This window comes from Aulonocara sp. 'chitande type north' Nkhata Bay, linkage group LG5 (genome assembly GCF_057382095.1).
Source record: "Aulonocara sp. 'chitande type north' Nkhata Bay isolate Kocher_YH1m ecotype deep benthic linkage group LG5, A_spYH_male_GT1.1, whole genome shotgun sequence".
In the NCBI taxonomy this organism is placed as follows: domain Eukaryota; kingdom Metazoa; phylum Chordata; class Actinopteri; order Cichliformes; family Cichlidae; genus Aulonocara; species Aulonocara sp. 'chitande type north' Nkhata Bay.
This window is the reverse complement of record NC_141348.1, coordinates 21,240,838-21,255,404: the sequence shown is the minus strand read 5'-3', so window position 1 is coordinate 21,255,404 and position 14,567 is coordinate 21,240,838. Positions and strand designations below refer to the sequence as shown.

The 14,567-nt window shown below is 43.4% G+C and overlaps 1 protein-coding gene across 4 annotated transcripts in view; it reads right to left on the bottom strand.

The window, feature by feature from the left end:
- Positions 1-14,567, bottom strand: part of srgap2 (SLIT-ROBO Rho GTPase activating protein 2) — a 61,855-nt gene that overhangs the window by 40,071 nt on the left and 7,217 nt on the right. Inside the window, exon 3 of one of the 4 annotated variants that reach the window (XM_086291993.1) lies at positions 4,180-4,359. The exons of 1 other annotated variant lie outside the window; for it this stretch is intronic. In XM_086291993.1, the coding sequence (XP_086148119.1) occupies positions 4,180-4,359 (180 nt within the window). Of the gene's footprint in view, positions 1-4,179; positions 4,547-14,258; positions 14,397-14,567 lie in introns of those variants that run through there. 2 more of the 4 variants (XM_086291995.1, XM_086291992.1) reach the window with 2 other exon arrangements.

Below are 14,567 nucleotides of genomic sequence, written 5' to 3'. Positions count from 1 at the left end.
TTGGTTGCTAAGGGTCTGCCACCTAGTGTGGTAGCGACGATTCAGAGCGCCAGGGCCTCGTCTACTAGAGGCTTGTACGCTTACAAATGGCGAGCCTTCGAGCGATGGTGCCAGGACCGCCACACTCTCCCATTTCAGTGCTCTATTGTGGATGTTTTAACATTCCTGCAGGAGCTGTTGGATAAAGGCCTTTCGTTTTCGACGATCAAGGTTTATTTAGCGGCTATATCTGCTTGTCATATCGGTTTTGACGGGGTGACACCAGGTGCGCATCCCCTCGCCGTGCGTTTTCTGAAAGGGGTTCGCCGGCTGAGGCCCGTGCTTAAGTCCAGTGTCCCGGCTTGGGACTTGTCTTTGGTGCTGGAGGCCCTTTGTGGCCCTCCGTTTGAACCCGTTGAGTCGGTAGATATGAAACTTCTTTCGTATAAGACCGCATTACTTCTCGCTTTGGCCTCGGCGAAGCGAGTGGGGGACCTTCATGCGCTGTCTGTGCATCCTGCCTGCACACAGTTTTCTCCTGATGGCCGCAAGGTCGTATTGCGTCCGAATGCCGCCTATCTTCCCAAGGTCATGCCTGCATCTTATAGTTCAATGGAGTTTGAGTTGCTGAGCTTTTGCTCCCCTCCTTTTGAATCTGAGGAGCAGAGGAGGGTGCATTCTCTTTGTCCGGTGCGTGCGCTACGCACCTACATTGAGCGCACTCGGGATGTGCGTTTGTGTGACCAGTTGTTTGTCTGCTTCGCTAATCCGAATAGGGGTAGAGCTCTGTCCAGACAGAGGCTGTCCCACTGGATTGTAGAAGCTATCTCGCTGGCATACAGCACCGGAGGTTTTGCGTTGCCCCACGGGGTGGGAGCTCATTCCACCAGGGGGATGGCGACCTCATGGGCTCTTTTTAGAGGGGTGCCTGTGGCTGATATTTGTGCAGCGGCTAATTGGGCGTCGCCGCACACTTTTGTGCGGTTTTATCGGTTGGACGTTACAGCCCCTTCGGTGGCTCATGCTGTCCTTTCTGCTGGGTCTACCACTCACTAAGGATGTGGTGGTCCCGTTCCGGTTCGGTGGCTGCTCTGCGGGGCGTGTATATAGGTCCCATACTTATGTGTTGTACCGAGTGAATCGACTGAAAGGGAACGATTAGTTATGTCTATAACTTCTGTTCCCTGAAGGAGAGGAACGAGGTACAACACAGGGTGGCCCCACTGAGCAGTTGGCTCGGTGAAGAGCGGCTATCGAACTGAGGGATGACGGTGATGGCAGCGGCTATATGTGCGGGCGGGGCCTTGCGCGTGTCATCACACGTCATCTGCCGTAAAGGCGTGAATAAAGGTTTCTTCAGCCAGGACACGCGAGGGCGTGATATCCCATACTTATGTGTTGTACCTCGTTCCTCTCCTTCAGGGAACAGAAGTTATAGACATAACTAATCGTTTACCAAATAAAGATCTAAAAAAAAAAAGAACCTCCCTGCAGCAGAGCAAATTAGGGTCAGTTAAAGTTCAGTAACTTAAGCTCTTTTCTGTTGCTGAGTGAATAAAGTAAGAAAGTGCAACTTCAGGCAATTTCCAGACCTGATTCTTCCGATACCGTTTCACTCTCAGGACAAAGACATTGTATAGGCTAGTGTTACAGGCTGCATGTTTTCACTGTACACTCAGGGAAGCCTTAAGCTAATCTTCACTGTACCTCTGAAGTAAAACCTAGAAAAAAAAGAAAAAAGAAAACACGGTTCAGAAATAACTCACCTGTCAGAATTCTCTCAGATAAAGTCTGAGAGAAATGATACCTGGAGGATGTGTTTATAAGCCACTGCAGGGTAAGCCTGAGGATATGCTAATACACCGTGTCACAACCTCTGTGCTCCTCAAACACACAAAAACACTGTTATTTTTACTTTCTCACACATACTCATAACACCTCAAATCAGCATCTCAAATATCACCCTCTAATTCAATGTCAGAACATCAGCACAGTCAGACGTGCTGGATGAACAGTCTACTTCACTTGAAAAAAAATTGACTATTTGAAAAAAGAATCAATTAAAAGTATTGATTAAACCCACCGTCTGCCCTTCTCATGCTTTTACTTTGTTCCTTGATGTATTTTTTGCACTTGTCCCCACAGGTGGTGAACTCTCACACACAGAGCATCACCCCCATCAGGCTATTTGGTACTCGGTCTGCACAAAGCACGTCTGGTACCCATAATCCTTCACTCTTTGTAGTCAGATACCTAAATAAACCGAGACACTGGTGCTCCCATATAGGAATGGCATCCACTCAATGCTAATAGTAATCAATCACACAGACTTGATACAGGGTTAAAAACCATTTATCGTCCAAGTCTTCATGTCTACTTGTAGTTTGCTGTCACAGTGGCAGATTTCTGTAGATTTCTGTGTGATGTAGACTGTGATTCATGTTTTTGATCCTTTTAACCAATAAGCACTTGACCTATAACTAGGATCACTGACCAAATGCAATATTCTGGGATTGTACAAACATGAGTCTCTGTAGCCTTTGTGTTAGGTGTATTTCCTTAATTTGCTACGCTAGGTCTTGAGCCAGTTGTGTTGCTGGTCTGCTAGTCTTCACCTACCCATCTGGACAGGCTGTGGATTGAAAGCTCTTACACTTATTATGGACTATTCTAACTTACAGGTCCAAAAAGACAAAGGAGAAAATTATATCTACTTTGATACATATGAGGACTGCTGGTCAAAATAAGTAGAACCTGCTGAGCAGTGGTGTCCCTTCTCATGAGGCTTCACATTCATGGATGCATGATTAAAACTGGACTTCCAAGTTCTGTTTTCCCTCAGTACCTTCAATAACATGTCCCAACCCACACACTTGCTATTAGTGTGAAGACAGCCTTAATGATTAAACTTCATGTCTGTGTTGAATCCTCAATAAAAGCAAGTAAACGTCCACTGAAATGTGCATAAGCAAGACGCTGAGCAGAGGATCGCCTCTCGGTAGCTGACCCCGAGCGGTGACTTCCCCGAGGAGGAGAGACAGTGACGAGATAAACTTCTGGAAGTGTCAGATTTTTTGATTAAACTGCCAGTTGTTTTCGGCCCTGTGGTTAAATGCGACTGGTCAACTTTCTCATGCTTTCTGCCCTTTGACACTTTGGAAGTCTGCTATCTAGTGAGTTTCAAACACATGACAGAAAACAAAGCTATCTGTGCTCAGGAATGGACAGCCCTGATACCAAGAGAGAATATACCTCTTGAGTGAGTGGAGAGTGGAACACGAGGTCAGTGGCTCTGCACTGAGTGTGTGTTCAATTTTGTGCGTGATGTCATGTGTGTTTATCAGAGAGAGGACATGGTGGAATCACTGCAACACAATAGAGTACCGCAGTGTGGGTGGCCACACCCTTTCCTCTTAGCTCCCCTTAACAGACTTTTCTCCGGCCCCCAAAAAACTGCCTTGACAAGATTTTTTAAAAAAGAAAAGAAAAGCACAGAGGTGGGAAAAGAAGGGAGGGGATGGAATAAAATCCCTGACTTTTTCTTTTTTAAACACAACAAAAGCAAAAGAAAACCATGGGAGAGAAGAAGGGAAAATAAGATACTAATATAAGTAAGAGTGAGAGATTTGAGAGCTTTGGTGTAAACTTGACAGCAAGACTCTAAAGACAAAACTGAGTAGAATGGGAGAGGGGATGGAAAGAAACAAAATAGGTGTACAGTAATAGTCTAAAAAGCCATAGATAAATACAGGGGAACCTACAGGGAAGGTTAAGACCAAAAACACAGAGCTGTGTCCTGCAAGTGTAGCTGAATTATTGATGATGACTATGAGAAGGATGAGAAGAAGGAGCACTTTCAGTGTAATCTCCCAGTGTACCATAAACATGCCTGCTCATATACGTAGAGTCACCTGGAAAAGATACCATGACGTTAATGCTTGACAACCGGATGGGCTCCAGAGATGGGAGCAGATCCCCAGGGACAGTCTGTGGCTGTCAGGAAAACAAAAAGGTCAAGGGTTGCAGCAGAACAGAGGTAGGAATGTGGTCAACACCTGTTCTAAACTTGCAATAGCAGACTCAGACAGAGTATTAGGAGTAAGCCACAAGGTACACAAAGCAAATAAGATGCTCATTAGGACCGTTTATTATTTGGCAGTTCTCATTAGCTTGAAATACTACAAAGAGCAGTCTTCTTACTTTGCTTTATCCCTTCCCTGCTCATGTTTTTTCTGTCTCCCTGCCAGGTCCTCGTTCTTATCCGCAGTGGAAGCCTGTTTGATCTAACGGAGTCCTGCTGTTCTGGCTCTTCAGCTCCCAGATACCAGGCACACACTCCTCCCTCACTCACTACAGAGGAGAGCTCCCTTTTTCTTACTCCTTCACAAAAAAAGAAAAAAAGAGAGAGAAAGAGAGAATCACAGGCCCTCCAACCCCCCTCCTTTTTAGAAATCAGACACATTCTCCCTCTTGCACAAGAAACAACTAAATAATTCATGAATTCAAAATGGCCTCGCTGCTGTAGAAGCTGCGCTGAGGCCAGCTGCACTGCGTGCATATGGACCATGTAGCTATGTAAGCTATGTTGACGATGTATTTCAATCAGAGGACAGTGGCTATCATTGTCATCACCAGCAAAGCAGGACACAATGGAGAGGGATACAGCCAGGGACCTGACTCACACATACTGTAAGGCTTCCTGGCTGTTTTCGGTAACAAAGGCACTGAACAATGGGTGGTAAGTGTCAACGTGCTGTGTGGTGATACAATAGCGGCTTTACCGCACAAAAAAAATTGTACCCGCCTGTTATTCCTTGGTTTTACTGGATTTCCACATGCTGTTGCCTGTCATGGCTCATTAACTACAGTTTTTGTATATTTAACATAACTATCAGCTGTCTTTAAAAAGTACAGCATCAGGAACAGACGGTGAGAAACACTGTCGAGTTTACCTTGCTGAAATATGCAAGCTCTTTCCTGGATGGGAGCGTACGTTGCTCTAAAACCAGTAGAAGTCTTTCAGCATTGACAATGCCCTTCCAGATGGGAAAGTGGCCACACAGGGCTGCATGAACTAGATCCATTTAGAGGTCTTCCAGTGATTTCTATGATACAATCACTCACGCCTGTTTTTAATGCAGTGCAGTCTGAGAGCTCGAAGATCACATTCGTCTGATTTTGATTTTTAGCCTTGCCATTTGCACAGAGATTTCTTCATGTTCTATCTTTTGATGAGAATATGTACTGTAGATAATGACACATTCAAAGTCTTTGCAGTTTTACACTTAGGACCATTATTGTGAAGTTATGCCACAATTTTAAGGATACAGTTTTACAGATTTCTGAATGTCTGCCCATGTTTCTGCCTTTCAAAGACGCTCTTTTTTAAAACTCGTACACTGAGCTCATATTTCTCATTGAATAGTAAAATGTCTCAGTTTAGACGTCAGATATGTTTTATTTGTTCTCTTATGAATAAAATACAGGTTTAAGAGATTTGCAAATTATTGGAAATGTGTTTTTAATTACATTTTACATTACATCCCAACTTTTGTTTTGCAGTTGGAGTTGTATAATACAATACTTGTAACAGTTGTGACTTGTTGTTGGTTTGGATACTCAAAATAGCCAATCTAGGTGGCACATTTTCAAGTGAACTCTTAAACGTAGGTTATTAAAAGTTATTGCCAAATTAACCAGCACTTAAGTCCTAATGCACATCTGTCTGCATAAAACTTTCTGGGATGCCACAATTTATCGACAGGATCTTTAAAAAAAGAAAAGATAAAGCTAACGGTACAATAAATGTGCAAAGCGACGCGACCATAATGACTCCTCTTGGTCCACATTCATACTCAGACTCAGCAAGAAGGAATCCACCATTCCAGGCTGGGAAACTCTCCTCTGCATTCTTTAGAGGGAATACCAACGACACATGACAAGAGCCCCACTCACACTGAGTCACTTGCCTGCCTCCCACTTCAGCCTTTACATTACAGAGAATGCCTGTGTAGATATGTGTTATGGACAGCAACCTTTACCACGCAACACTGCCCTCAGACAGAAAGAAAACAAAGAGATGTGGGTGAAGCAAGTTACTGAGGGAAAAAGAAGAAGAGAAAAGGGATAGAGGTCACAAGAACATGCTTGTGTCAAACAGCTATGCCACAAATGTGCTGAAGTGATTGATGGGAAGGTTCTCTGTGCTGAAGGACATCCTTCATCTTCCCCCCGCCTTTAGGTTTTCTTTGGCAAAATCTCTGTCATCCAGAATTTCAGGGCTTTTCATTACTGAATTTTTTGTTTGGGTTTTTGGATAGCTTTTTTTAAACCTCCTGGTCTCAATTTTCAGTTTTGCACAGATCCAAGCAGAGGCTGACTCCCTACTTCTGTCTCTTAGACATAAACCATTATCACAGACCTCGAGAGAATCAGGTCCAGGCATTATCTCTCAGATGTAGAACACAAGAGCTTCTACATGTATTCTGGATCCTCACTGCTTCCATTTGAATTTAGTCAGGAGGCAGGACGCATGACACCTGTGAACACTGTGAGTTCTCAGGACAGTTACCTGCTCTACTCCCACGTGGGCTCAATCAGACACGATGCACTCTTTGTACTAGAGAGCTGTCAGTGCAGACCAATAACATCCAGCCTGATTGATTCAGATGTTTGCATTCCCAAGTACAACTTCACCAGGTGCTGTCTAGACAAGTTCAGGGCTGTAATACATGTGAAAAACAACTTCTATTATAGTACACACGGTATATTATCTGTATGGAAAGTTATATGGAGACCCACTCCAGCCCCTGTCCTGGATGCGCCACTGCACAATAGGAATGAGTGTGTGCACACGTATGAGGGGTGGGATGTTCCCGTTTCCACTCTGTTTGAAGCACATGGGCTGAGTCGGAATGTGAAGGGGGAGGAAGCAGCAGTGGGAGGGTCAGGGGATGGGTGAAGGCGGTAATCTGAGAGAGGTATCCCACGGTGATAGGCCAGCACATGGTCTTTACACACTACTATGAGCCTGGTGCACAAGGAGAGCGATGCCAGCAAAAAAGTCTTCACTATCAATCACAGGCCTCAATAGAGGAATACAGCAGCGCATACTGAAGGGGTCACCACATCATACTTTAACCACCTACGATGCTTGTTTAATGACAATATGACAGTCATTGCTTCCCCTAAAAATATCCAAGTCATGTTCTCGCCTACACTTTAAACTTTAACTCAGTATTCTGCTGCTTCCAACTTTCTTCATGAGGGGATACTTCTCCTTTAATAAACAAAAATAGGGCAAAGTCACTAGCTTTAACTTATGTGCATGTTTTGGGGGGTTTGTTCTTCTATTTTTCTTTAAATTAGACCCAGGCCCAGATATTTTTCTTCTGGCTAATAATTTGCAGTTGCATCACTGCAGCTTCAAAACACGCCTGACTGTATGATGCGGGATTCTTCAAAACACCCTGTTTAAACCACTTACAAAGGGAAAAAAGCAGCACTAAAATATAAATAACATCTAGTCTGACAAGAGTGAGAAATGAACTACAATCAGTTTTGGAAAAAATAATGGTTCACAAATTGTTTTTCAACAAATCCCATAGCCATACATCAAAACACGCTGCATTTCCCCCAAGCCCCGTCATGCAAAGCATCTAACTCCAGCCTGAACGAACACACGTCTACCACAGAATCACTAAAAAACTGACTGTGGCTACACAGTCAAATGATTGCAGGGCATTTGTGTTAAATGGCATCTGGTTGCATAAGTCAACAATACAAATGGCAAATCAGTGTATGCGATTATTGTCTGTATCAACTGTACTCCACAGCCCACAGCCAGCCACACTTAAACACGTGAAGAGCACATATAAGCAAGCTCTTCTTACAGGTACACACAGAGTATTGCCCCCTGGCCATGCTCAGTGACAGTCAGCTACAGCTCCTGCATTCAGATAAATATCAGACCTTAGGTATGGTATATGTGCTTCTGCCTCTAGCCTCTGACAGCTGTAGGACAACGTGTACTCAAGGTAAACCACATTTTAGGGTGGGTCATCCACTCCAGGCCTGGCACCAGCACCGACACGTCTTACTAACACAAATATATAGATGCATTCTGCAAGGTAAGCAATCAGAGGTGTTAATACAACCACACCCCCACGAGTGTACCTGAAATAAGGCTGGAGAGTGATTAAACAATGCACATCCTAGAAGGTGTGTTTGAACCACGCTGGACCACATTCAAAAACTTGACTGGTCAAAGGTTTACATTTGTTTGCCCGGGATACACGGGTTCCTGAACTCTTCCACTTTGCAGTAACACCACTTACAGCTGGAGGGAGGAAATTTCATGAAGTGACTTGTTGCAATAGTGGCATCCTATTACAGAACAACGCTCCAATTCAACGAACTCTTTGCAACAGCCCATTCTTTCACAATTGTGTGTAAAGTCAGACAGCATGTCTGGGCGCTTTTACACACCTGTGTCATTGGGACTGAAAACACCTGAATTCAAAGATTAAGACTCCAGTATTTTTTGCTCATACAGTGTTTCGCTATAGAAACGTCACACATGTTAACCAAACACACATGTTAACCAAACCCGGAGGGCACCAGAGCTACATTCCCAGATTGGTCGGATGACTGTGGGAGAGATCGACCCCCGCTGTGTCATGCAGAAAAAGCAAATGAGCCTTTAGCCTTTGTGGTTGCTTCCTACTCACATGCAGCCATGTTTCCTTACCGGCAAAGCAGAGCCCGCTGTAATGAGTTGCGCGCAATGATGCAATAAAAGTTTAAGGCAGAGTTTAATTGACACATCTATTTCCTGCTCCTAAAAACCAGCTAACTCAAAATGCGAGCCATTCAGCCAAAACACTGTTTAAGTAAAGCGAGTGTTTGTCTGTAGAGGTGGTGCATATGGTCTGAGTGTGGGGCAAGGGGCCTAAATGTGAGGGCTGGCTTTTTGTGTTCTAAGGATCAGAGAGCAGGGGATGCTCCCTCTTCAGAGCAGCAACCTACCCCCTAAACATTTTTTTTATCATGATGCTAGCAAAAAATTATGTATTGACTGTGGGAAAGAAAACGACAGTATTCCCACACAACAGTAGATTTAAACCAAAGCTAGGAATCAGCACTTTAAACAAGCCTACAAGAGGGGACTAATCTCCATCGGAGGAGCTCTGACGCTGGGAAAAACTAAAATAGAACAGGTTCACATAGCAGGGGGAAGAACTCTGTGTTCTCACACTCGGTTATACCGAAGAAAAGAGAGAGGAAGAGGCTGTGTGTGTATGTTTGTGTGGGCATCAGCGTGTCCGTGTGTGGAGTTTCAGAGAGAAAGGGTGATGAATGGCTTCATTAAAACAGCATTAGGAGAGGTGTGAACCCGAATGGCGAGTGCCAAAGTGCCGCGATTGCTCTGTTCCAACACACAGACACTTGTCACAATACTGAAATTCTCTCCTTGGTACCTGTAAAACTCATCCACCCCCTATTACTACTACTACCGATTTACAGTGTTTGATCTTAATGCAGGTTTAAAACACAACCTCAGGCTTTAATAATTTCCCCGCTTAAAAAAAAACTGATGGGAAGAGGGAGCCAGAGGGAGATGAGGAAACAGCAGTAACACCGTGCAGAAAGAGAGAAATGAAAAGAGGGAATAAAGGCAGCAGATGAGAGAAAACACAAAGCACAAGGATGCAAAGCAAGAGAAAAACCCCCCTGAAAGGACTGAGGTCTGAAGGTTCAGAATGGAACCAGGGTGTGTGTATGTGTATAGGAGTAACCTGATTAACCAGACCCTACAGGCTAGGCAAACCTACATTATTCTTTCACATTTTCCCTCAGCTCCTCACAAACCTAGAAAAATGGGGGCAATTCAGTTACCCTAGCAACCAACTCTGCCTACGTGCTGAGAAAAGCTGCTGATGGAGGGGGAAGGAGAGGCAAGAGATATGGAGATGGGGAGTGAAAAGGCTAATAAGTGTGCATACTAGACACACACGCTTATTGAGGTAAGCAGATGGATCTTACAGTCTAGTGGGGTTTCTTCACTTTTTTTCTTCACAATCCTTTGCTATTCAGCCCTCATGCAGATCCCTCCTCCTCTTCTTTCACCTAATTCTCCTTCTTCCCAGCCCTGCTCCTTTTCTCCCCCTCCACGGTTAGAACCCTTGCTTTTTTCTTCTCCTGCTCTCTGGTCAGTATGAGAGCTGTTCAAACACAACCTGTTTCCTCTAGCATCCCTTGGGAGTGTTATCCAACCTACTGTTGTGTTTTCTCTCCTTTCTTTCTGCCTCCCCCCTATTTATTTACAGCTGGATGTCTTCCCCCCCCCCCCCCCCAATCGATTGTTTTATAGAGGATATGAGCGGGCTTTGTCTTTTGCGTGCTCAGCTTTATATAGATCCCTCTGTTCTTAAAGATGTTCTCACACACACACACACACACACACACACACACACATCCTCTCTCTCTCTCTCAGCTGGTTGCGAGTCAGTGTCCGGTAGTGAGGCTCATGCACGCACAGTCCGTGTGCTGTAATCATAAAGTGATGATTATAGGTTTAAGCTGCCATAGGAGGTGTGTTGAAAATGTGTGTGCATCACATTTCATCACTGCTGACAAACATCATGAGAAAGAGCAAGGAGAGCAAAATAATTTAAAGGGGGGGTAAACATTTGCCTTTGCCTTTCACAGTGGTCTTGTGAAACTTGTGAAAACTGGAAGTACAATTTGGAAAAAAAGGTGTGTGTGTTGGGGGGGCTGTTATTGACTGCTCTGCTGGTGCTATGTGTGGCAGATAAAGAAAGTAAACCTGCAAAGAGGCACCCAAACAGAGGTCAATACCTCAAAGGTGCTTGGGTAACACGCACATTCACACTGGCTGATGTGATTCTACAAACATCTGTAATCAAGAACTTGGTTTGACTCGATTTTGGTCTTTTATGCAAAAATGAACTATTACTTGGATTAACTTGGGCTCTGGGGAACATGTCTCGCCTTTTTCCTCTAGATTTTGATTATTTAGAGACAAAAAAACCCTGCAAAAAGGCCAGGGTATACACTGCCTTTTGCCCTATGACAGGTGGCAAAGGTTGCAGCCTCTACATGACCTTGAATTGGTTGAGTGAAAGAAAATGGACAGATGGGTGGATGGAGAGCAAATAAAAAAAAAAAAAACCCTTTAGCAAACTGATAAATACTGCAAAGAGCCTTTTGCTTCAGAGCGTGTACACAAGCAAACATTCTGACCCACAGTAATCATTGTTTGGATGTCAAGATGTTGCATCCTGGTTGAAAAATAATTACAAAATGAAATGTTGTTCTGGCTCCTGTTTACTGAATCTCCTTCATCAAGGTCCTTCCTGGGCATTCTCGTTAGGAAAAGCTTGCTTATCTGAGGCTTGTTTTTTATTTTGCTTTTATAAAATTAAACAAAAAAGACAAATGATAAGATATATAACTTTTCTTGCTTTGCAAAGTGGAATTGTACCTGTAGCTTTTTCATTGCTATCATACCTCAGGGGTTAGATTGTTTACAGAGGAATGGTTATGCGATGTTGCACCGTTTCAGGTCTGTACAAATAAGCTCATCATGAAATAGTTGTGTTTAAATATGTCTTTTTGTGACTGTGTTTTGTTTTGTTTTTTAAAGAAATGTTAGGAACTTATTCCAGCTTAGGCACCACTACCAGCAGCACATCTGTAGAAAAAAGGAAGTAGATATTTGCGGAAATCTTTTATTGCAACTAATACATGCCAGCTGTTTTATTCTAAGGTAACCATCTACTCCATATCTCTGGTTTAAAAAAGACAGATTTACTGGTTTGTAATGAAGTATGATTCGACACCGATTGCATATCTAGTAATTTCAGTATCAGCCACAATCGAGCGCTTCCATCTGGTCATTTTATCTACAGAAAGTTTATCTGTTGAGTTTCTTGGAAATATATGATACAGCAATAAAAAAAACAAAGCAGATCAATATTAAAAAAAGGATTTGAAACGTATTGCCTGCACACGCACAAACATAGGCAAGTAGTAACTTCTCCAACACAACACTGTTCAGCTTCATCAGCTTACAAAAACCAACTGTCTGGGTGGAATGCTACGGTTGAAATTATGCAAAAACAAAATCTACAGCAGGTAACAACAAAGTCTGCAAGGCTTCATCTGTGTGTGTGTGTGTGTGTGTGTGTGTGTGTGTGTGTGTGTGTGTGTGTGTGTGTGTGTGTGTGTTCTGCATGAACAAATAGCTTCCACATGTTTCAAAATGTCACAAACGAGGCAACATATTGACCAGACAAACAGGTGCACCCAAACACACATGTGCAAACACACGTGCACACGCACACACACACAAGCAGCTCTTCAAATAAAAAAAGCAGAGGCACCTGAAAAGAGGGAGGGAAGATTTCAGCCAATCACAGCATGCCCTAGCACTGTTGGCCTTGTATAGGGGTATCAGCCAAACTGTCGGGAGTAGCCAACCAGGGCAAACACAACATCTGTTACCCAATCCTTGCATCTGGAACATCTGGCAGTAGTTAACAGCAGTCATCTAGATGACTAGATGACCTCTGTCCTTACCCACTTGGCCCCTCTAACAGCTATTTTATTTCTTGTGTTTATCATTCACTTTAAAGCACCGTACATGTCATCATCTCTCTGATGAGCTGTCACATCTTAGATCTGCTACTGCACCAGGTAAGAAACAGACATTTCTCTTTTATCTCTCAGCAATCGACTGCGTCGTCAGTGAGACATCTCGGTCCACATCGCAACAAAACACTCACTTACTAGTGATCTGTGTTTACATTTGTGTGTGTCTGCACTGAAGGAGGCCAGATCAGCACTTACAGAGTTAGTCAATTTAATGCTGTGTGTTTTCTCTCAGGTGCCGCAGGAGCCTCACAGTAAATTGTCATACTGAATAGTGAAGAATGGGGAAGCAGACAAGCAAACGGGAACAGAAAATCAATGCGATTTTTCAGCCATGTTATGTCTGCCGCTGACATGGCACAAGACGACTGCTACTGCGCACTGTCCCACACACAGAACTGAAAGGACAGTGGGACACCTGGTTTGGAACACATTGTTCTATTGTGACTTTGCAAAGAGAACTGAGGAGATATATATATAGATATATATATATATATATAGATATATATATATATATATCTATATATATATTAGGGGTGCAACGATACACAAAATTCACGGTTCGGTTCGGTACTTTGTTGTCACGGTTCGATATTTTTTCGATACAAAAAAATGTTCATGCATTTTTAATTTGTCATTTATTAAAATTATAAATATATATTTTAACTCAAAAGTACAGTTTTTAAATTTAACCCTAACCCTTGTGCGTGTTTTTTATTTTGACAGCGAATGCGCACCTGCGGACCACTTATGTGCAGCCCTGGTTATTTAGCTCGTCATATTGCAGCCACAGAAATTCTTTTGTCCATGAAACCATAAAGCTGCACTTTCTTTTTGCCTTATAGTCTGATTTGTCATAACTTCTCCGTTTTGTGGTAAGCTTTTCTTTGGCTGTCACTTCTTCACCCTGACCTGTCTTATTTGGCTCAGCAGAACTGAAATGCTTTTACACACGCACTCACATAAGCTCAGCGATTCTCTGCGCGATCAACCTCTCACATGTGTAAGCTGCGGGAGATTTCACTTGTCATGTTTGCATAGTAAGCTAACGATTAATAAGACGATGTCAGAGGAATTGGTGCACAAATTATCATCACTCACAGATCAGTGCTGTCGCTCTCTATACACAGTTCGCGCGATTGCAAAGTGAAAGCAAAAAAACAAGCGCAAATTCAAACGCTCTTTCCAAAATAAAAGCTATACTATCCGCTTCTTCTGGGCTATATTCTCAGCAGCATATTAAACATATAAGGAGAATCATGTGCTAACAGCTGTCTAAATGACTCGGCTAAAGTTAGTAGCATGCTTGCTTGTTTTTTTTCTGCTTCCACTTGTCTTTGCACTAGGATGATGTCGGCGTAAATGTGCAGTCATATTCGTTGTGTTCCCACTAGTGCTTTCAGGTTAATCTCGTTGAAATGACCTTAACGCCACAACACGGCAAATCTCCGTTAATGAGCTACCGCCGATCGCTCCGTGCATGGGGCTAGACGGCCAACACGTTAACGAGCTAACTGCGCTAACACACTAGTTCACACCAATGTAATTGAGCATTGCATGGCACATCCAACATACTGTTTTACTTTAGTCCATGACTCGCTTACCTTCAGGGTCATACGTCACATGAAAACCAAAATAATTCCAAACGCCAGATCTGAATGAGGTTCAATTTGCCTGTTGCAAGGAGAGCTTAACTTCTGTCTCGCTAGCTTGCCCTGCGCTCTTCCTTCTGACTATGCTGTCTGTGTTGAGCGCTCAGTGAATCTGCATTCGACTACTCCGCCTAGGCTGCACTGTCGAGCCTAGGCGGAGTAGTCGAATGCAGATTCACTGAGCGCTCAACACAGACAGCATCGTCAGAAGGAAAATTGATACAATAAATTACAAATGTTGTATTGTTCGATACATATGCC